The following is a 16,152-nucleotide window of genomic DNA, read 5'->3' on the forward strand; positions in this document are numbered from 1 at the left end:
TATAATTATGTGATGCCTCAGCTACATATCTGAGGATGAAGAGTGAACCACCTCTGAGCTACCAAACACTTTGAAAACCTAGCAAGTGGAAAAGCCATATGTCCATTTAATACAAAGACTGCATGCTCAACAAAACCAGACAGGGAGAGGAAACTGAGAGTGATGCATGCCTCAAAACACACCATACTGCTTTTTGCCTATATGGACAATTTCTGCTTCTTAGGATGTATCCAGATTAACCTTGCTATTATTGTCTGCCAGGGCGCTGAGTCAGTTGTGTTCCTATGTCTGTGAAAATGTCAGCTATAGAGAACAGGAAGGGCATGGGTTTCTGCAGTGGTGGAGGTCCTCAGATTAGCTGAGTTAGAGTGCTGGGGTGCAGTTCTGGGAATTCTTGCTTACAGTTTCCGAATGCATCTGTTCTAGGCATGAGGAGTCTCCTCCATCTGTGCAATTTTACTTACTACTTTGACACTGACTACGTGAGATTTTCCCTGCCCTCCTGCCCTCCTTCCAATCTCCTATCTCCAGTCTCTGTTTCCCTCTCCCCTGCATTTCACCTCGATGGGTTTCCTGCTTGGTAAAATACACATCCTCCTCTTCCTTCCCATTCCCTCCCTTCTCCCACTGTTGGCAGTTTTCCAATATAGCAACCTTGACCTTATCTCCAATTCCTTCCATTTCCTCCCCTTCAGCTAACAGTATCGGTGAACTCTGCCCATTTTCCTCTCCTCCATCCTCCAAAGGCTGGCCATGCATCCTGCTGGATATGTTGTCACTTCTTTCCTTGCTGACTGCAGTCATCTCCATTCTGGCCTCCTTTATGTGTGCCTCTGTGCAGGAAGCTGATAGGAGTTTGGCTGAAGCTTTTCTCTTTTGTTGTGAACTGCACTGAAATCAGTGGGTTCACAACAAAAGCGCTGAAATGAAGCACCAACCCCTCTATAAAACGCCGGCTCGGTGTGTGACTGGAAAGAGCCTTCCCTGAGGGTGCAGCTGCCCAAGAAGCACTGAGTGCAGTAATGAATACTGAGCCACCCTTAGCCGTGTGTGTAGTTTACTGGTTGCATCCCATAGCTGCAAAGAGCGGGGGTGTTGGTGAGATCCTTGCTTGCTTCCCTACTTTCTTCACATCTGTGTTTGACCTTTTGTAGCACCAGCCTGGCATGGTGGGGAGGTCTCTGTGGCTTGGGGCAGTGGGCCAGTGGCGTGGCCATGTGGTGCACTCACCATTGCTGATGATGGCACTCAGCAATTTGGACATCTCTTTCTGTTGGCTGGGGCTTTTGGCTTCCAAGCTAAGGATCAAGGATCATGCCTATTTTAGAAATGAAGTAATCTGTCACTTAGACTCTGACTGCAAGTTTTGGGTTTACCTCTTTTGCTGCATTTCTCATTCTTTAAAATTATTTTTCCCTTCTTCAGTCAAATTCTCTACCCGTGTTCAGGGGCCACTCAGTTGATTGCCCTTGTTTGAGAAGGAAGGTGATCCTTTCAATGTTTTTTGTGTGATGTGATATGATATATCCAGTATATCACTGTGTTTGCAAGAATGCTTTTATCTTGTCAGTATGGTGATTGGTTAAGTATGATCAAGCTCTTTAGAAAACATTTCTCTCTAATCATTTTTGTTTCATTTGTATTCTGTAATAATTTTGAGAGTGATTGTGATCGTGGAAGTGCTTTGTAGCTCATTAGTGACTTCAGTTATGTGAGGAGAAGCTGCTGCTGTCTTTCATACAGGAGACCTCGTGATCTACTCTAGTTTGGCCAGGAAACTGTATTTAAAATGTTGTCTGCAGCACCATCCAGCAGAATTCTTTTTAACTTTGTCATATTACTCTCAACTCTAAAAAAATATTGGATGTTAGACCTTTGCTTAGCATTTCCTGTGTTAGTTCTGAAGACGGCCATGGGAGAAGATCCATATCAAGTATGACCAAAAACTCCTAAATATTCTTCTTTCGGTTGTCATGGTCCTGGTCATTTATAGAAAGAAAGCATCTTTCATTATGAAGCCTCAGTAATTGTGCATGCATTGGTGTCTCTGACCTCTGTGGGAAGCTGATCCTGGAAGGATTCTGTTGCATTTACCAGCCCTGTGAGAAATTTGTAACCCCTTTTGCAGTCGTAAGTTGCAGCTGCATACTGGCTGGATCCAGTCCCTAGTGCTCCCTCCCCAGCCTCTGTCTTTTCTGTCTGACATTATGGACGGGGTGGCTGAGGACATGTCCCCAGGTGGCCACAGCTCCAACAAGCTGTAACCCTCTGCCACTAGGTCCAGAACCATGCCCAGCCTGTGAGTGCCTCTGCTTTCTCAGTCTGTTAAATAACCTTGGAGAATTATTGCAGGGTTAGCAAGTCTAACTTTCCTTTTTCTGAGATGCCACCCCCTCTCCAAAGGAAATTTGTGTATCACCTGCAACTCAGTTCATGAAGGTTGCTATTATGGGTAAATGGCTGTTGGTCATGATGTGGGTTTGGCACAGATCAGTGGCCAGGGCTTGAAAGGCTCCATGCCTTTTTGTCTGTAGCCTAATAGATGAGCCCATCTTTTCCTTTAATACAAGCACATGAACACTTTTATTAATAAAAAGGCCCCTACAACTTAAAACATTTGCAAGAATGAGAGCTGAGAAAGTGCCCCTCCATTGGTTCTCCTTTACTGTAAAAGTTGTGAGGCACTGGCACAGGTTGCCCAGAGAAGCTGTGGATGCTCCATCCCTGGAAGCGTTCAAGGCCAGGTTGCATGGAGCTTTAAGCAACCTATCTAGTGGAAGGTTCCCTGCCCATGGCAGGGGGTTGGAACTAGAGGATCTTTAGGGTCCCTTCCAACCCAAGCCATTCTGTGTTTCTATTATTCTATGATTATTCTGGCACAACTAGCTTGCTGGCCTTGGCAAGGAAGGCAAAGTGATGAGACAAAGCATAAAACATGCTGTGTTTTTAAACGCAGAAAAGACGTGGATGGAGTGCCTCGTGTGTTGTGTGTGAAAGCATTCCTGTATGGTGCTACATACAGCTCTGCCATCCTAATTTGCTTTCAGAGGCCCCCAAGTATAATAATTCTTTGTGTTTCCTAAAGGATGTGAAGACTAAATACAAGTTTGGTCAATGATTTCATTGTTGATTTCTCCTGGAGTTAAAAAGCAATGCAAAAATATTAGGGACAGGCAGGGTGCAACTCGCTGAATAAAGATATTGTGTCTCTCATAATTCAGGCTGGATGCCTGTAGGAAAAGGAAAGCCCTATGCTATGAAAAATGCTTACAAGGCTGGGTGGACAGTAGAAATCTTTTGCAAAATGTCATTTTGGCATCTTTCCCAATGGAATCCTTCGTGCAGGAGGACTGGCCAGCATTTTGGAAACGAACCCAGCCAACATTAGGTTTGGACATCTGCTTGTTTTAAGGTTGCTTTCACAATTTTCTCTGTAGCTGAAGATCGGTACTTGATGTCTATGTGAAAATGCTGCCAGAGAAGCAATGAAGTTATGCCAACTGTTTCTTTCATGAACACAGCTTCTTAGAAATGACTGTTTTATGCTGGAAAATCATCTTGTTTGCATTGCTCCCATGTCTAGAAGGATGAGTACTGTTTGATCTTGTCCTTGTACAAAGTTATCCTAAATGAACAAAAAATATTTCTTGAATCAATTTAGCTTTAAACCAGGGTGCTCTTCTGCCTGAATGCATCTAGACTGAGTGATGGTACATTTAAATGGTGTCAAATGAAGTGACTTGTGAGGAAGAGGTAGTGGTGGCTTTTGTCTTTGTAGGTGGCTAAGGGGATTGAATTTGAGACAAGCTAGTGGTCAAATTTTCTGGATATTTTCTTCCTCCTTGCTTAAATCACCCAAAGGGCAATTAACACATATCTTCTCTTATTTCCCCAGGGACCAGCTCGCATGACATCTGATCTTGCATCTTCTCCTGCAGCGGGGTATGTCCCTGTGGGTCAGAAGCCAGAGGCTGTGGTGCATGCTATGAAGGTAAGGCTGTGTGGGGCACTCAGGTGTCCTGTGTTGCACCTGAGTGGCAGAGCTGGGCATTGGCTCTTCTTGTGGAAACAACTGAACACAGAAAGTTAATACTCAGGCAGGATGTTGGTAACCAACACCTGTATCATGATGAATAAGCATTGCTTAAAATAGTTGCAGAGCTAAGCAAGATTATGCACAGCTATTTTTTGGGGGTGGGAAACATCCAGTAAAAGCTGCTGATGCTGAAGGTGTTGGCTACCCTTTGTGTTCACCAGTCCTGCGTAAGCTGGGTCTCAGGGGTGACAGTGGTGACTGAAATGCTGTTTTAAAAAGGGACACAAAACCTGCAGTTCCTACATGTATTTTGTTGTTGAAAATCCTGCAGCAGCCTTCAAAGGACAAAGATTTTATTTTATGAGGATATACAGCACACAGTGGCATCCTACCCACACAGGATGTGCATCATCAGTAGGGATTAAAGTCAGGACTGTTGACAATGGGACCATGGGAGACTGGTAGCTGAGTTAAAGGAGAAAACTTGCACCATGATTTCACAGCACCTCTCAGGTTCTAGTGACCACCCATTAGCAGAAAAAGTGTAATTCCCCAGTGCTACATGTTTAAGTAGTTAAGCAAGAGACTTCTGAGTATCTAAGAGACACAGAAGCACAAATCCTTTACAAGGTGCCATAGGGATGGCTGGAAAGTCTCTTAACTAAATTAGTCTTTGGTTGAAATATAATGATTTATAGATTCGGATTTGCTGAAGCTGAAAAATTTTGTACAGGGTTAAAAAGCTTTCATCACCTCAAAGGAGGATTCCTGGGTGGCTGCTCTGGAGCTCAGATCCCTATGGTCATAGCTGGAAAAAAGGTCCAGCAGTGGCTTCACTAGCTTGGATGATCTTAGACCTGGAGAGAGATGCTTACAAAGCTCTTTGCTTTGTACCTTTCCACATCTGACAGGTAGATAAATGGCACAGATGTTGCTCATAGTTTTGATCTACAAATTCTCTAAATTTTCTAATTTTTAATGTTTCTAGCTTAGTATATCGTGCCTGTCAAGGGTCTCTTGGCTCCAGGACAGATTTTGTGATGGTGGTGGTGATGGTGGTAAAACCAACAAATGTCAGAAGAAGCAGTGGTGTGGCTGGCAAGGATGTTGGTTCAACTGAGCAGTTCCAAGATCCTAGGAGGATATTGAGTGCCACTATTTCTGAAGTAGTTATTAAAGGCAGAGAAGTTTGGTTTGATTTAGGTCTAATTTGAATTTAAATTATAAATGATCCTTCAAATTGAAAATCTTGATTTTTCAGCTTTCTTGAGACTTTATACATCCAGATTGTATAACTCCTATTGATTGATTGTATAACTACCTAAGACAAGGATGTCCAGCATGGTCAAGGATTAAGAAATACCTTTAGTACAGCTTTTGCTTGTTCCCAAAGGAGCTGACCACACAAGTGGCAGTTCACTTGCTGACATGTATTTGTCCTGTGTTTTTCAACAAGTTTCTTCTTTGCATATTGTGAATGGCTCTGTGCTATCAGAAAGCTCCATCCTGTACTATGCTGCAATGTGCTTGTGGGTGACATTTCTCCTGTATGTATATATATATGTATATATACAGATGGATCTGCTAAATGTTGCCTTGCAGAATGTTGCAAACTCATGTGAACCTTTGTTTTTCTGTCACTTTGTACTGACTTGGCTTTGATTGCAATTAATCATCCAAGCCCTGATGCAGTCCAGACTACTGCTGCTGGCTTTTTCTTCCCAAACAGTGGGGTTCATACCTTTCTGCTCCTGCTCTTCATTGCATTTGGCGAGGTGGTGGTGAGGGATAGTATTAAGCAGAGCTGGTAGCATTTTTAAATTACAAGATCAAATACTTATGAATTGATTATGATCATATTCTGGGGAGTAATTAGTTTCCTATTTGCTTTAGGAATTACAGGACTGAATTTTTTACTAAAGGCAAGAAACATAAATGGTTTTAAGATGTGGTTTGATAAGCTTATGAAAAGGATTGAAAATTAATGAGGAAGATTCTTGGAAACTGGAATTAAGTTTGGAAGGTCTGGCGCAATGATTCATTTAAAGGAATTGAAAGGAAGTTGGATGACTGGTTGTTTGCACATATTAGTAATCCTTCTGCTTCAGAGCTTTGTGGATTCCTAGAAAGGGCTAGAAGAAATTCAGAAGAAATTCTCCTCTGTGATTTCATAGTTTGGCTGGTGAGGTGCACTTCTCTGTCTCCAAAACCGTGGAAAGTGTCACGGCTTGAGTGAGGAAGCAGGTGACATAGCAGTCACATCTCATGGGGCGTAAATGATCTCACGTGATGCGTCCTGCTCACTTGCTTGAGGTTAAAAATATTCTCACATTTGAAGTGAGGAGGAAATTCTCCTGTAGGTCAGTGTGGCAGGGAGAGATGAGAAGGTGTTTATTTTTCCATCCTGTGGCCCATTTCCAAGGATCATCGGGAAATTGAAAGATTGAAGAAACTGGTCATGATCTCAATCTCTCCTCCTCTCTTGTGGCACAGTGAAATAGTGGCTATTAGTCTCCAGCCGCAGATGTTTTTTTGGCCACATCATGCTGTAGCATATGGAGTGGGTCTTATTTGCACCCTGCAGAGCTGGGTAGCTTTTCCAGTGCCAGCCCCTGCATGTGGGAAGCTGGATGCAGCTGCTGCCTTAGACCCTCACCTCCTGTGATACACATCATGACTCTCTTGAGAAGAGAGCAGCCTACAAATGGGACTTTGACTATACCACAGCAGATATTGGAAAAAGCCCTTCTTGGTTGAGAAAGGAAGTCCTTATGGCTCTAGCAGGCCAGCTCCTTACTGCAAGGAAAGGCAAGAGAGATGGAAGGGCCATGAAGATGATCAAGGGGGTGGAGCACCTCTCCTATGAAGAAAGGCTGAGGGTGCTGGGGCTGTTCAGCCTGGAGAAGAGAAGGCTCCAGAGGCACCTTATAGCACCTTCCAGTCCTATAAAGGGGGCTTACAAATAAGAGGAAGAGGGACTTTTATGTCACGTAGTGACAGGGCAAGAGGCAATGGTTTCAACTGAAAGAGGGCAGGTTTAGATTAGGTGTTGGGAAGGAATTCCTTACTGTGAGAGTGCTGAGGCGCTGAAACAAGTTGCCCAGAGAAGCTGTGGATGCTCTTTCCCTGGAAGTGTTCAAGGCCAGGCTGGATGGGGCCCTGAGCAACCTGATCCAATGGATGGTATCCATGCCAAACCATTCTATTATTCTATGATTCTGTGCAGTTGGCTCCACTTGTGGAATGCTTGCATGCAAATCTGTGCATCACAAGTGATAAGGCTGCAAGGATGCATCTCTGTGCCCAAGCAAAAGTCACTGAGGGGCTGTCCACTTCATGTGGATCTGCAGGACTTCTGGACTGCCTCTATCTGCACCCACATACGTAAAATCCCAGGCTTTTTCCTTGGGATTTTTCTGCCAGCTAAATTCTATCTATGTGGCTGAAGTGCTGCCTGCAATTTAGAGTAAGTTCTTCCTTGAGTGCATTTAGGATTTTCTTTATTTTTCCTTCTCAAATAGTTTTGTTTGCTTGCACCTACTAAATAAGGAGCAAGATGACAGGTTGGCACTCCTAACAGCTGTTTTTGCTAACAAGAATAAAAGGTACATATGCTACAGCTCAGTATCTCACTGAACATCAAAGCACTTTTCTTAGGAACTGAACAAACCTGCTAAAGACCTGGGAAGGTGATGGGGAGACAAATGTAAGAGAATGACATTTAGCCTATAACCCAGCTGCCCCCACAGCAGGAGCCTGGACCTCTTCCATGCACATAGAGCTATCAAGCAGGTGATCATCACTCCCACTAATTGTGGATAAGACAGGATTTGGCTTTCCAAAACTAGGGAAAAATTCTAGCAGGGCATATGGACTGTTTCCTTGCTGAAGCAGGATGCTGTGTTTCCCAGTGCTGTGTCCAGTTGACTTATGAAGCAACAAAATTAGTGAGGTTTCCACAACTTGGAAAGCATCCCTCAATCCCACAGTGCTTTGTGTTACAGGAAGGAATACCTCAACTTTCAGCTTCCCTTCCAAAGCTTTACTATTGTCATTCAGACTCTTTAGTGATGTTTTTTTTGATTGAATACTTGTTGTTTCTAAAATATGTTTATATCTTGGCCATATGGGGTCAGTACAGCAAGTCAGAAGGGAGGTGGATGTGGTGGACTGGGTGGCTTTGTGGTGACACTGCCTTGCTTACAGACATCAGTGCGGTCTCAAAGAACCCTGGAGGTGTTCCCCAGTTTACTTATCAGTAGGGAGAAAGCCAGACAAGCCAGCAAGCCCACTGAGAGCAAGGTGAAAATTGTTTTCAGGAAGTGGCATCCCTATGCAGAAGAGCAGCATTTCCCAGTCTAGCCCCATCCTCCTGCATGTGGAACAGCCCCATGCCCGAGTGGAGCAGGCTGCTCTCACTGGCTGGCATTTTACCCAGGGAGATAACAAAGGGCTGCTGTGTCAATGGAGGACCAAGTACTGTCAGTGCAGCTTGATGAAAAGCAAAAAGGAGGGGATGGCATGAGCCACTTTGAGCCTGGGGTACATTTGTCTGTTTTCTTTAGGCTCCTGGGTTGGGAGGTGGCAGAAATCACAGAAGGACATACCCCAGTTTCTTAGACCTACACTGAATGCAGTCCTTGAACTTTAGCTGATCCATAGATAGCTGATGTGAAGGCATGTCCCAGTGGTGTAACTGGAGGAACATTAACCTGGTTCTTCTAAATGGCTGAGGAGGTGTCTGGCAGTATCTGAGAATAGCTGGGCCTGGGTCAGCACTAAGAAAAGGCCTTCCTGTCTTGCTTCAAGAGGTTATTTAACTCTTCAGAGTGTATTTTCTTCCAACATGCCTTTCCTGGATAGGCTGTTGCATTTTATCACTATGAATCCCATTTTCCCATGCCCAAGATGCTAACGCATCTTTACAAAGTGCTTAGCCAGACACGGGTTGAGCCTGGGAAGCAGGATGGTTTCCAGAGTAAATGAGATTCAGAAATTAAATACAAACATAACTTCCATCTGATCATCTTTCTGCTCCAGCTCTGCCTGGTTAACTCTATTAAAAGACATTTCCACTGAAAGAAATATGCTGTGACACCTTTTCACACCTCCTGGACTAAGGAATGTGGGTTTAATTTAAGCACAAGTTGCAGAAAAACAGTTTATTTTAGTCCACTGAGAGTCTTGTGCCTGCAAGATGGATGGCTGTTGAAAGCAGAGGCTGGGGCTGATGTGATCTTTAACTAATCTCCCCCATGGTTGTCCTTGACACTTGCCCTGTGGACACAGCCATTGTTTAGCTGCCAGCCAGGCAGCCCTGGTGTTCCACGCCAGGATGTGATCCTGCAGGCTGCTGGCTTTGCAGCCAGCATCGGAAGCACACGGGCTCCAGACAAGCAAGTTCAATGTATGAGTCCAGCTGGATCAATAATTAATTCCCTCCTCTTTAGCAGAAAATAGAAGCTCTCTTTGTCAGCATGTACATGCTTTTTGCATCCCTCTTGCCCTTCCTGTCTTCTTAGAATGGATGTGGATAATTCCTATTGGTGCAAAGACTGGTCCCAAGTAGGCTGTGGGCCCTAGGAGAATGACCTATTTTTGTTTGTAACACAGTTTGAGTACAGCAGGATTGCTGTGCTGAAGCAGACCTGGGGATAATCTTCTCTGCTATCCCATTTCGTGGAGCAGCCAGTGCTGTATATACCTCAGCAAAGGCTGGAACCCATCCTAGCACTGCATCTGGCTCTGTATCTCCCTAGGATGTATGGGAATATTTATTCCTACAACTACGCTTGTACTCCTTCATATGTGTGTGGATGCATCGTGGTGAATGAGACCATGTGCTGTTTGACGGCGTTGGGTGGTTGCAGGAGCTCTGACCCTGCACACTGAGCTGACCACCTGACTCATCAGTGGTGAAGCCCTGGGTGAGGTGTGTGAATCAGCACAGAGGCAAGAGTAAAACCTGGAGGCTCCTGTGCTGTGATATGCCCACCTTGTGTGAGATGCCTGTGTGGAGGAACTGTTGGAATGCATGTGGACGTGACAGAGGGGTATCCTTCAAGTCAGTGTTTCCAGCTGGAAGTGAAGGCTGCCTTTACCCCAGGCAGTCTCCTTTCTGTGAGCAAGGGACCACCTGGCCACAGCTGGGCACTGCCTCCCTGAAGGAGCTCTGTGGGGGTGGCCAGGGCAGTGGGATGTGGCAGGCTAGCGCTGGCTCCCACTTGAGCTGCTCTAGAGGTTTGGGGTGTGGGCAGCACATTGGTGAGGCACAACATCATGCTTGTTGGGGTGCTGCCTGGAAGGTAGGGCTATCAGCAGCCTTCCTGGAAGAGATGCACTTGTGGGCACAAGCAACTTGCTGCCAATGGTCCCCAGGACTGTGGCAGCAGCCACACCATGCAGGTGGTGGGACAGAGGCAGGACATGGCTGGGGAAACAGGAGGACAGAGGTACCCAGCTTGATGTCATGCTTGTCTGCTTGTCTTGAGGCTTTGTGAATCCTGCCAGTTTAAATACTTGTTAATGAATTTTTTAGAGACACAAATAATTATTTGAGGATCATAATGGTTTTGTAATATTGGGGTTTTTTTGTAGGTCCTTGAGGTCCATGAAAATTTGGACAGGCAAATGCAAGACAACTATGAAGAAGACTTAAGTGAAAAGGAGAAGGCAATTGTTCGTGAAATGTGCAATGTAAGAACTCCTCCCAGCAACTCTCGGGGTTCCTTTTGTGGTCTTTTTTTAGAAGTATGAGGGAGCAGGGATCTGCTGTGTGTAAGCCTTGTGAGGTGCACAGGCACAAGGGAAGAGTGCTGACCACTGTTCTGGGTAATCTAAGTGCCTTGTTCACTGCACAGAGCAGCCTTTGCTCAGTTGACAATTCCCACTTCACTGCCTTTCAGGCTGTGGAGTAGCTAGTCTAGCTGAACAGACTAGCTGGACTAGCTGGACTGAGCAAGAGGCTCTCCCTGTCTAGGAGAGTCCTGTTAGCAATTGTCTCCACCTGTACCCTTAAGGACTTGGTTTGGGCTAAGCAGCAATTGGTTGCCATCTTTAAAGCTGTACAGCTTGAATGGGTTTGAGCCTAAGCCACATGGTAATGTCAGAGGGAGAATCTTGTCTGGAGTCATTGAACAGCATCATGATCTGTGGGGTGCTATTAACACTGCTGTCATTTTGGGCAACCACACTGTTAACTGAGCTGGCCACATCCTGTACAGCGAGTGCTCGTAGCCAGCCTCTGCTCTGCGGTGTCTGCTGTCATTGCACTGCCTCCAGCCTCCAAGCACCTTGGCCATGCTCTGGCTTTGAACAAGCTTTGGGATTTCTGCTGGAACACAGCCCGAGCTGCCTGTCACCTGCAGTTGGAGATGTGCTGTTCAATTGCCCAAAGCAGGGAGGAGGATGCTTGTGAGCCTTCTTTTTTCGAAGCCCACATAAGAGGACAGCCCAGGTGGCATCATTTAGTGCCTTCCAGCAGTTGAGAGAGGCCTAATGCTCTGTTTAAATTCCAAAACCCACCTCAACCCTAAAAACAAGGCGTAAAGAACACAAGTGCACCTTGCTGAGCTAAATCACTGTGAGCATCCTTGGCAAGGGCTGAGGCACTTCACTTTGATTGCTGGATCCCTATAAGCAAAGGCAAGACCAGAGTAAACGAGGGCCTGCTTTTTAGGATATTTTGTCTGCTCAAAGTCCCAGTCCCTTGTAGCTATGCTGGGGGAAAGGTAAAATACTGTAACTTTACCCTCCCAAACTGACTCATCTCTATTTGTCTATCATCAGCTGTTTTCTCTTTAAATATTCATTTCATGTAGATTCAAGGCAGCTATAAAGTTTTTTTCAGTTTATTTTTTATTTAAATAGTGGCCCTAGAGTGATAAAATGTATGTTTTTAGAAAGTAATGTATATATAATTTTAATCATTATCTTTTTCATTATCTTTTCTGTTCATGGTAGCATCTTTCCTGTAAGCATGGCAGGGTTGACCTACCATTGAACTTAAGTTCTGAATCTAGTGTATTTGTTTTATACTATTACCCCAGGCAAAAACGGTTCTAATTTCAAGAGAGACTAATTAGAAAAATGCATCAATGGTTTTTTTCCCTTGGAAACTGGTGCACAGATGCCATCCAGTGTCCCTGCTGAGAACTGCAGCCCAGCTCTAGGAAAGGGCTGGTTTTGTCTTTCAGACTGCAATTAAAAAAATATTACCATTCCTCAGTGGCTTTGTTGTTTGGATTTTTTTAAATTCCTGTCTTTCTCTCCCCCAACCCTTTATTTTTTCTTACAGGTTGTCTGGCGAAAGCTGGGTGATGCTGCGAGCTCCAAACCCTCCATCAGGCAACATCTGTCAGGAAACCAGTTCAAGGGGCCCTTGTAGGAACACTGTCCTGGTGACTGGAAGTGATGGATTCTGTGAACACTAAAGAGGCAAAACTCAGTGTTTCTGGCTGCCTGTTCTTTGGGAGTTGGGGTTGAGTTTTTTCAGGGTTTCCTTTTTTCTTTTTTTTTTCAGCTTTTTTTTTTTTTGGTAACAATAGTGTAAATATGGCAGCTAAAGGCCTGATTTCCAGGCTGTGGTGCTCTGGAACTACTGTTCACTGGGTAACCATCCAATAATGCCAGACTTGCATAATTTGTATTGTAGTTCAAACCTGCTTTGTTGTAATGGTCTGTTTGTAGAATTAACTAACTCAAGAGAATTTCTAAGAGGAACAAGAAGAACCCTTAACCTGCGGAGAAGTCACCATTTGTATTGCTCCTGTCCACCCGCTTGTCAGTGATTCATAGCTGGGTTAGTGGCTCCAGGCAGCCAAGGAAAACACAATTCCAATTCATTGGCTTACTGCCTGCCAAATTCATGAGCTGCTAACTCTCTTTTTGGAGGTCCTTATTTTGAAGAATGACATGAAACTGTTTTCACAAGGCTCTGTGTAAAATACTGAGTGGCAAGCTAAAAACACTTTACTGCCCTACATTGTATGGTGGTACTCATCACACAAGTTTACATAAAGGTTCAAGACTCTGTATCAGGTGTTAATGAACAATTTTTCATGATCAAATGACACAAGATTTCTGCAGTCATGATGTGAATGAAGTCACTTAGCCACACACCAGTATTCCCTACAAATGCGGCAACACTTTTCCTGTAAAGCTTTCACTATGAAATAATTCAGCAGAAACTGCTATCCTGACAATGCTTATGGCTTTCACAGGATCTTCAAGAGCAGCTCATCGTTCACATAAGGAAGATTTGGGTGGGTTTTTAAAATGTTCTTGCTGGATCCCTCACCTATACTGGTTCCTGTGTAAGGTAACCAAACAACAACCTTGCAGAGCTGAATAAAATACTCCATGAACACGGGCTGTCGGGTGAGACTACTTCCTGCCATTCAAGCTTTATTTTTGTCAATGAACCAAAACAAGTGGGTTTTTCCTTCTTCAAATGGTTGTATATAAAACAATGGGACTTATATTTTGCTATTGTGGAGTAGCTGCCTGTGTAGTTGTAAGAATTTGACTCCCTCCTTTTCCAAGTTGTCACAGCAGCTGTCCCTGTATTTCATTAGATGTTCTTTCCCAATAGTCCAAGGAAGCGGGGCTTCGTTATTAGAACTCATTGGTGTAAAATAATTTTAAAGACAGACATGTGAAAAGATCAAAGCCTCCTCTTCAAAAGTTGCATCGATTTTAGTGATTAGTTGGAGGATGTAATGACCTCAAACATCATTACTTTTTGTTCTCTGCAAGAATCAGTCACAGATACAGACAACTGTATTAGCTCGACAGGTTCTTCCTCTAAATTAGTTTGTTCTACCAGTTGAGTTCTTGACTTGTGGTATTGTATTAACACAGAGCACTGATACAATACCAAGGAGCCCATGTGGCAACTTATGAAAGGTAATTGGTCCCGTGGTGTACAATAAACTATAGCTGCCTGGCTGAAGAATTTGCAGTGTCAGAGCCGAAACCTGTAACCAGTAAAAAAATAGAGAAGGAATACAACCAAAATACACCGTAACCACTAGGAGTAAGTAAGTATTCATTCAGTATTCATTGCAGAAATGTAAATTTAACAGTTGAGTTGGTTATTTAAAAATAACCAAGAACCACCCACAAAACACAAGTGCATACTCTCACTCACACACCCACCAATAGATTGTTTCTTACTACTGCTCAGTCAGTGAACACTGGGCTAGATAGCTCTCAGTCTAATAGTATTTCCATTCCATGGAGTCTGGAAAAATCCATTCTAGAGTCTGACTGTCTCCTTTAAGATACAGCATCTCTAGAGGACTCTGGATTTCCTCCTCTTTGCTCTTTAACCTCCAGTTTCTAGTCACCATTGGTGATTACTTGTCTTCCTTCTGTACAATTTATACCTTGAGATTCTGTACCAGAAAAGGTGATGTAAAGCAGAGCATCATTATTCCTTAACATTTAATGTCAAACAGAGGGTTACTTTAATCTATCTGCTTAGCCCGTTTTAACTTTGGTGGCATCTGATTGCTGGATTAAGCAGAGTTCAAGTATATTTGGAACAAAGTTGATTTATGCCAGTGAATTTTAACTAAAGCAACACAAATGTTCCCAGCACTTGGAGAGAGTTAACCGTGTTCATGACATGCTTACTATTTAAGGGGTATATGAGGCTATTAGCAGGTCTTCTAGATAAGATAAGATAATTTAGATATCAAGATAAGAGCTATACTAATCAGATTACTAGTCTCACCACTATGTGATTCCCATTCAAATATTCCCTGCTATCAAATCTCTCTCAAAATCTATTCAATGACTTCAAGCAAAGCTTGTTTTGTTCCACCTGCACATCTCACCTACAAGGGAAGCAACTGCAGTTGAAATTAGCCCTGCAAACCCTGAAGAGCCAGTTTACAGGGTAGGCAGCAGTTCAGCTGAACAACCTTCATACTCGTAGGGTACTGCCCTTTTTAAAATTTTATTTGGCAGCATCATTTTCAATGTAAGACATGCATCACTGATTTTGCAGAAGAACATGACAGTGCTGTACCTTGGGGTGTTACTGTTCAGGGGTTTTTAGGCTTGCTACTCTTCATACTTAGCTCCATTTGAGCTATAAAATGTCTTCCTGGGGTAAAATGATGCTCAGTGACTTTACAGGATGACTTGGGTGCTGAATTTTCAGCTGTCTAAAAAGATGTTTTATACACATATTTAAATTCACTTACCTATGCGCTCAGTATTCAGTGAAAACTACCTGAGGAGCTTTGTACATTAAGTTGGAGGGGAGCATCCCTTGAAATAGTGGCCATTAAGTTAATATATTTGGGGCAATAGCCCAAGATAATTTCCTCAAGATTGAAGCCCTGGGTTCTGCAATCCTCTGGCAAAGAAAGCATCTACTGTTTACAAATGGACTTTGCTTGCTTAAGGAAAGTAAAATCACATCCTTGGCTTTTGTTGGAGTGACTGGAGTAAGCAGCATTTCCCTAACAGTTCCTGAAATGCTGCAGTGTAAGCAGCTTCAGTTGGCTCTTTGCACCTTGATAAGACTGCTGAGCACAACCTTGTTTGAGAATGGCACATTTTTATCCAAATATTAGATATTAAATGAAATCAGTGTTAAAGTGACCTTTTATCTTTCTAGAAACTGGGGGGGAAGAGTACTACTGATCTTTTTCAAAGTGCATGACTGTAAAGTGATAAAATTGTATATTTTTCATAATGTGGGGAAAGTCTATTTGTGCTGCTTTAGAAATCAGTTTAAAGTTTGATTTCTGTTAAACCTGTGATCTTACAGCCCTGCTATATTTTCTGTATATGATTTACAAAGAACTGGAAAAGTTAGCACCTGCTGTTGTGTATATAGCAAAATTCTTTAGACCTTAGCACGCGTTTTTACCTATTATTGAACCACTCTGGCTTTTTTGGGGAAGGAAAGTAATAGTACAGTTTTTTTTGATAATGTGTGTAAAACATTCATTTGAAATATTTTAGTAAAAATGAAGTAAGAGATTGATTGTGATAGTGTATACTTCTAGCTGATAAAATAAAATACATTCTTTTTAAATAAACTGATGAATAAGATTTGGGAGACCACTGCTGAACTATCTTGGAGTAAGTATCTTGGA

The 16,152-nt window shown here is 43.3% G+C and overlaps 1 protein-coding gene across 1 annotated transcript in view; it reads left to right on the forward strand.

The window, feature by feature from the left end:
* The window catches only part of CCDC85C (coiled-coil domain containing 85C), a 110,267-nt gene extending 94,159 nt beyond the window's left edge, over positions 1-16,108 (forward strand). Inside the window, exons 4-6 of the mRNA XM_039552630.1 lie at positions 3,896-3,991; positions 10,634-10,732; positions 12,333-16,108. Of these exons, the coding sequence (XP_039408564.1) occupies positions 3,896-3,991; positions 10,634-10,732; positions 12,333-12,422 (285 nt within the window). The 3' untranslated portion in view covers positions 12,423-16,108. The remainder of the gene's footprint in view (positions 1-3,895; positions 3,992-10,633; positions 10,733-12,332) is intronic.
* Positions 16,109-16,152: the final 44 nt, after the last annotated feature.

This window comes from Corvus cornix, chromosome 5, assembly GCF_000738735.6.
Source record: "Corvus cornix cornix isolate S_Up_H32 chromosome 5, ASM73873v5, whole genome shotgun sequence".
NCBI lineage: Eukaryota > Metazoa > Chordata > Aves > Passeriformes > Corvidae > Corvus > Corvus cornix.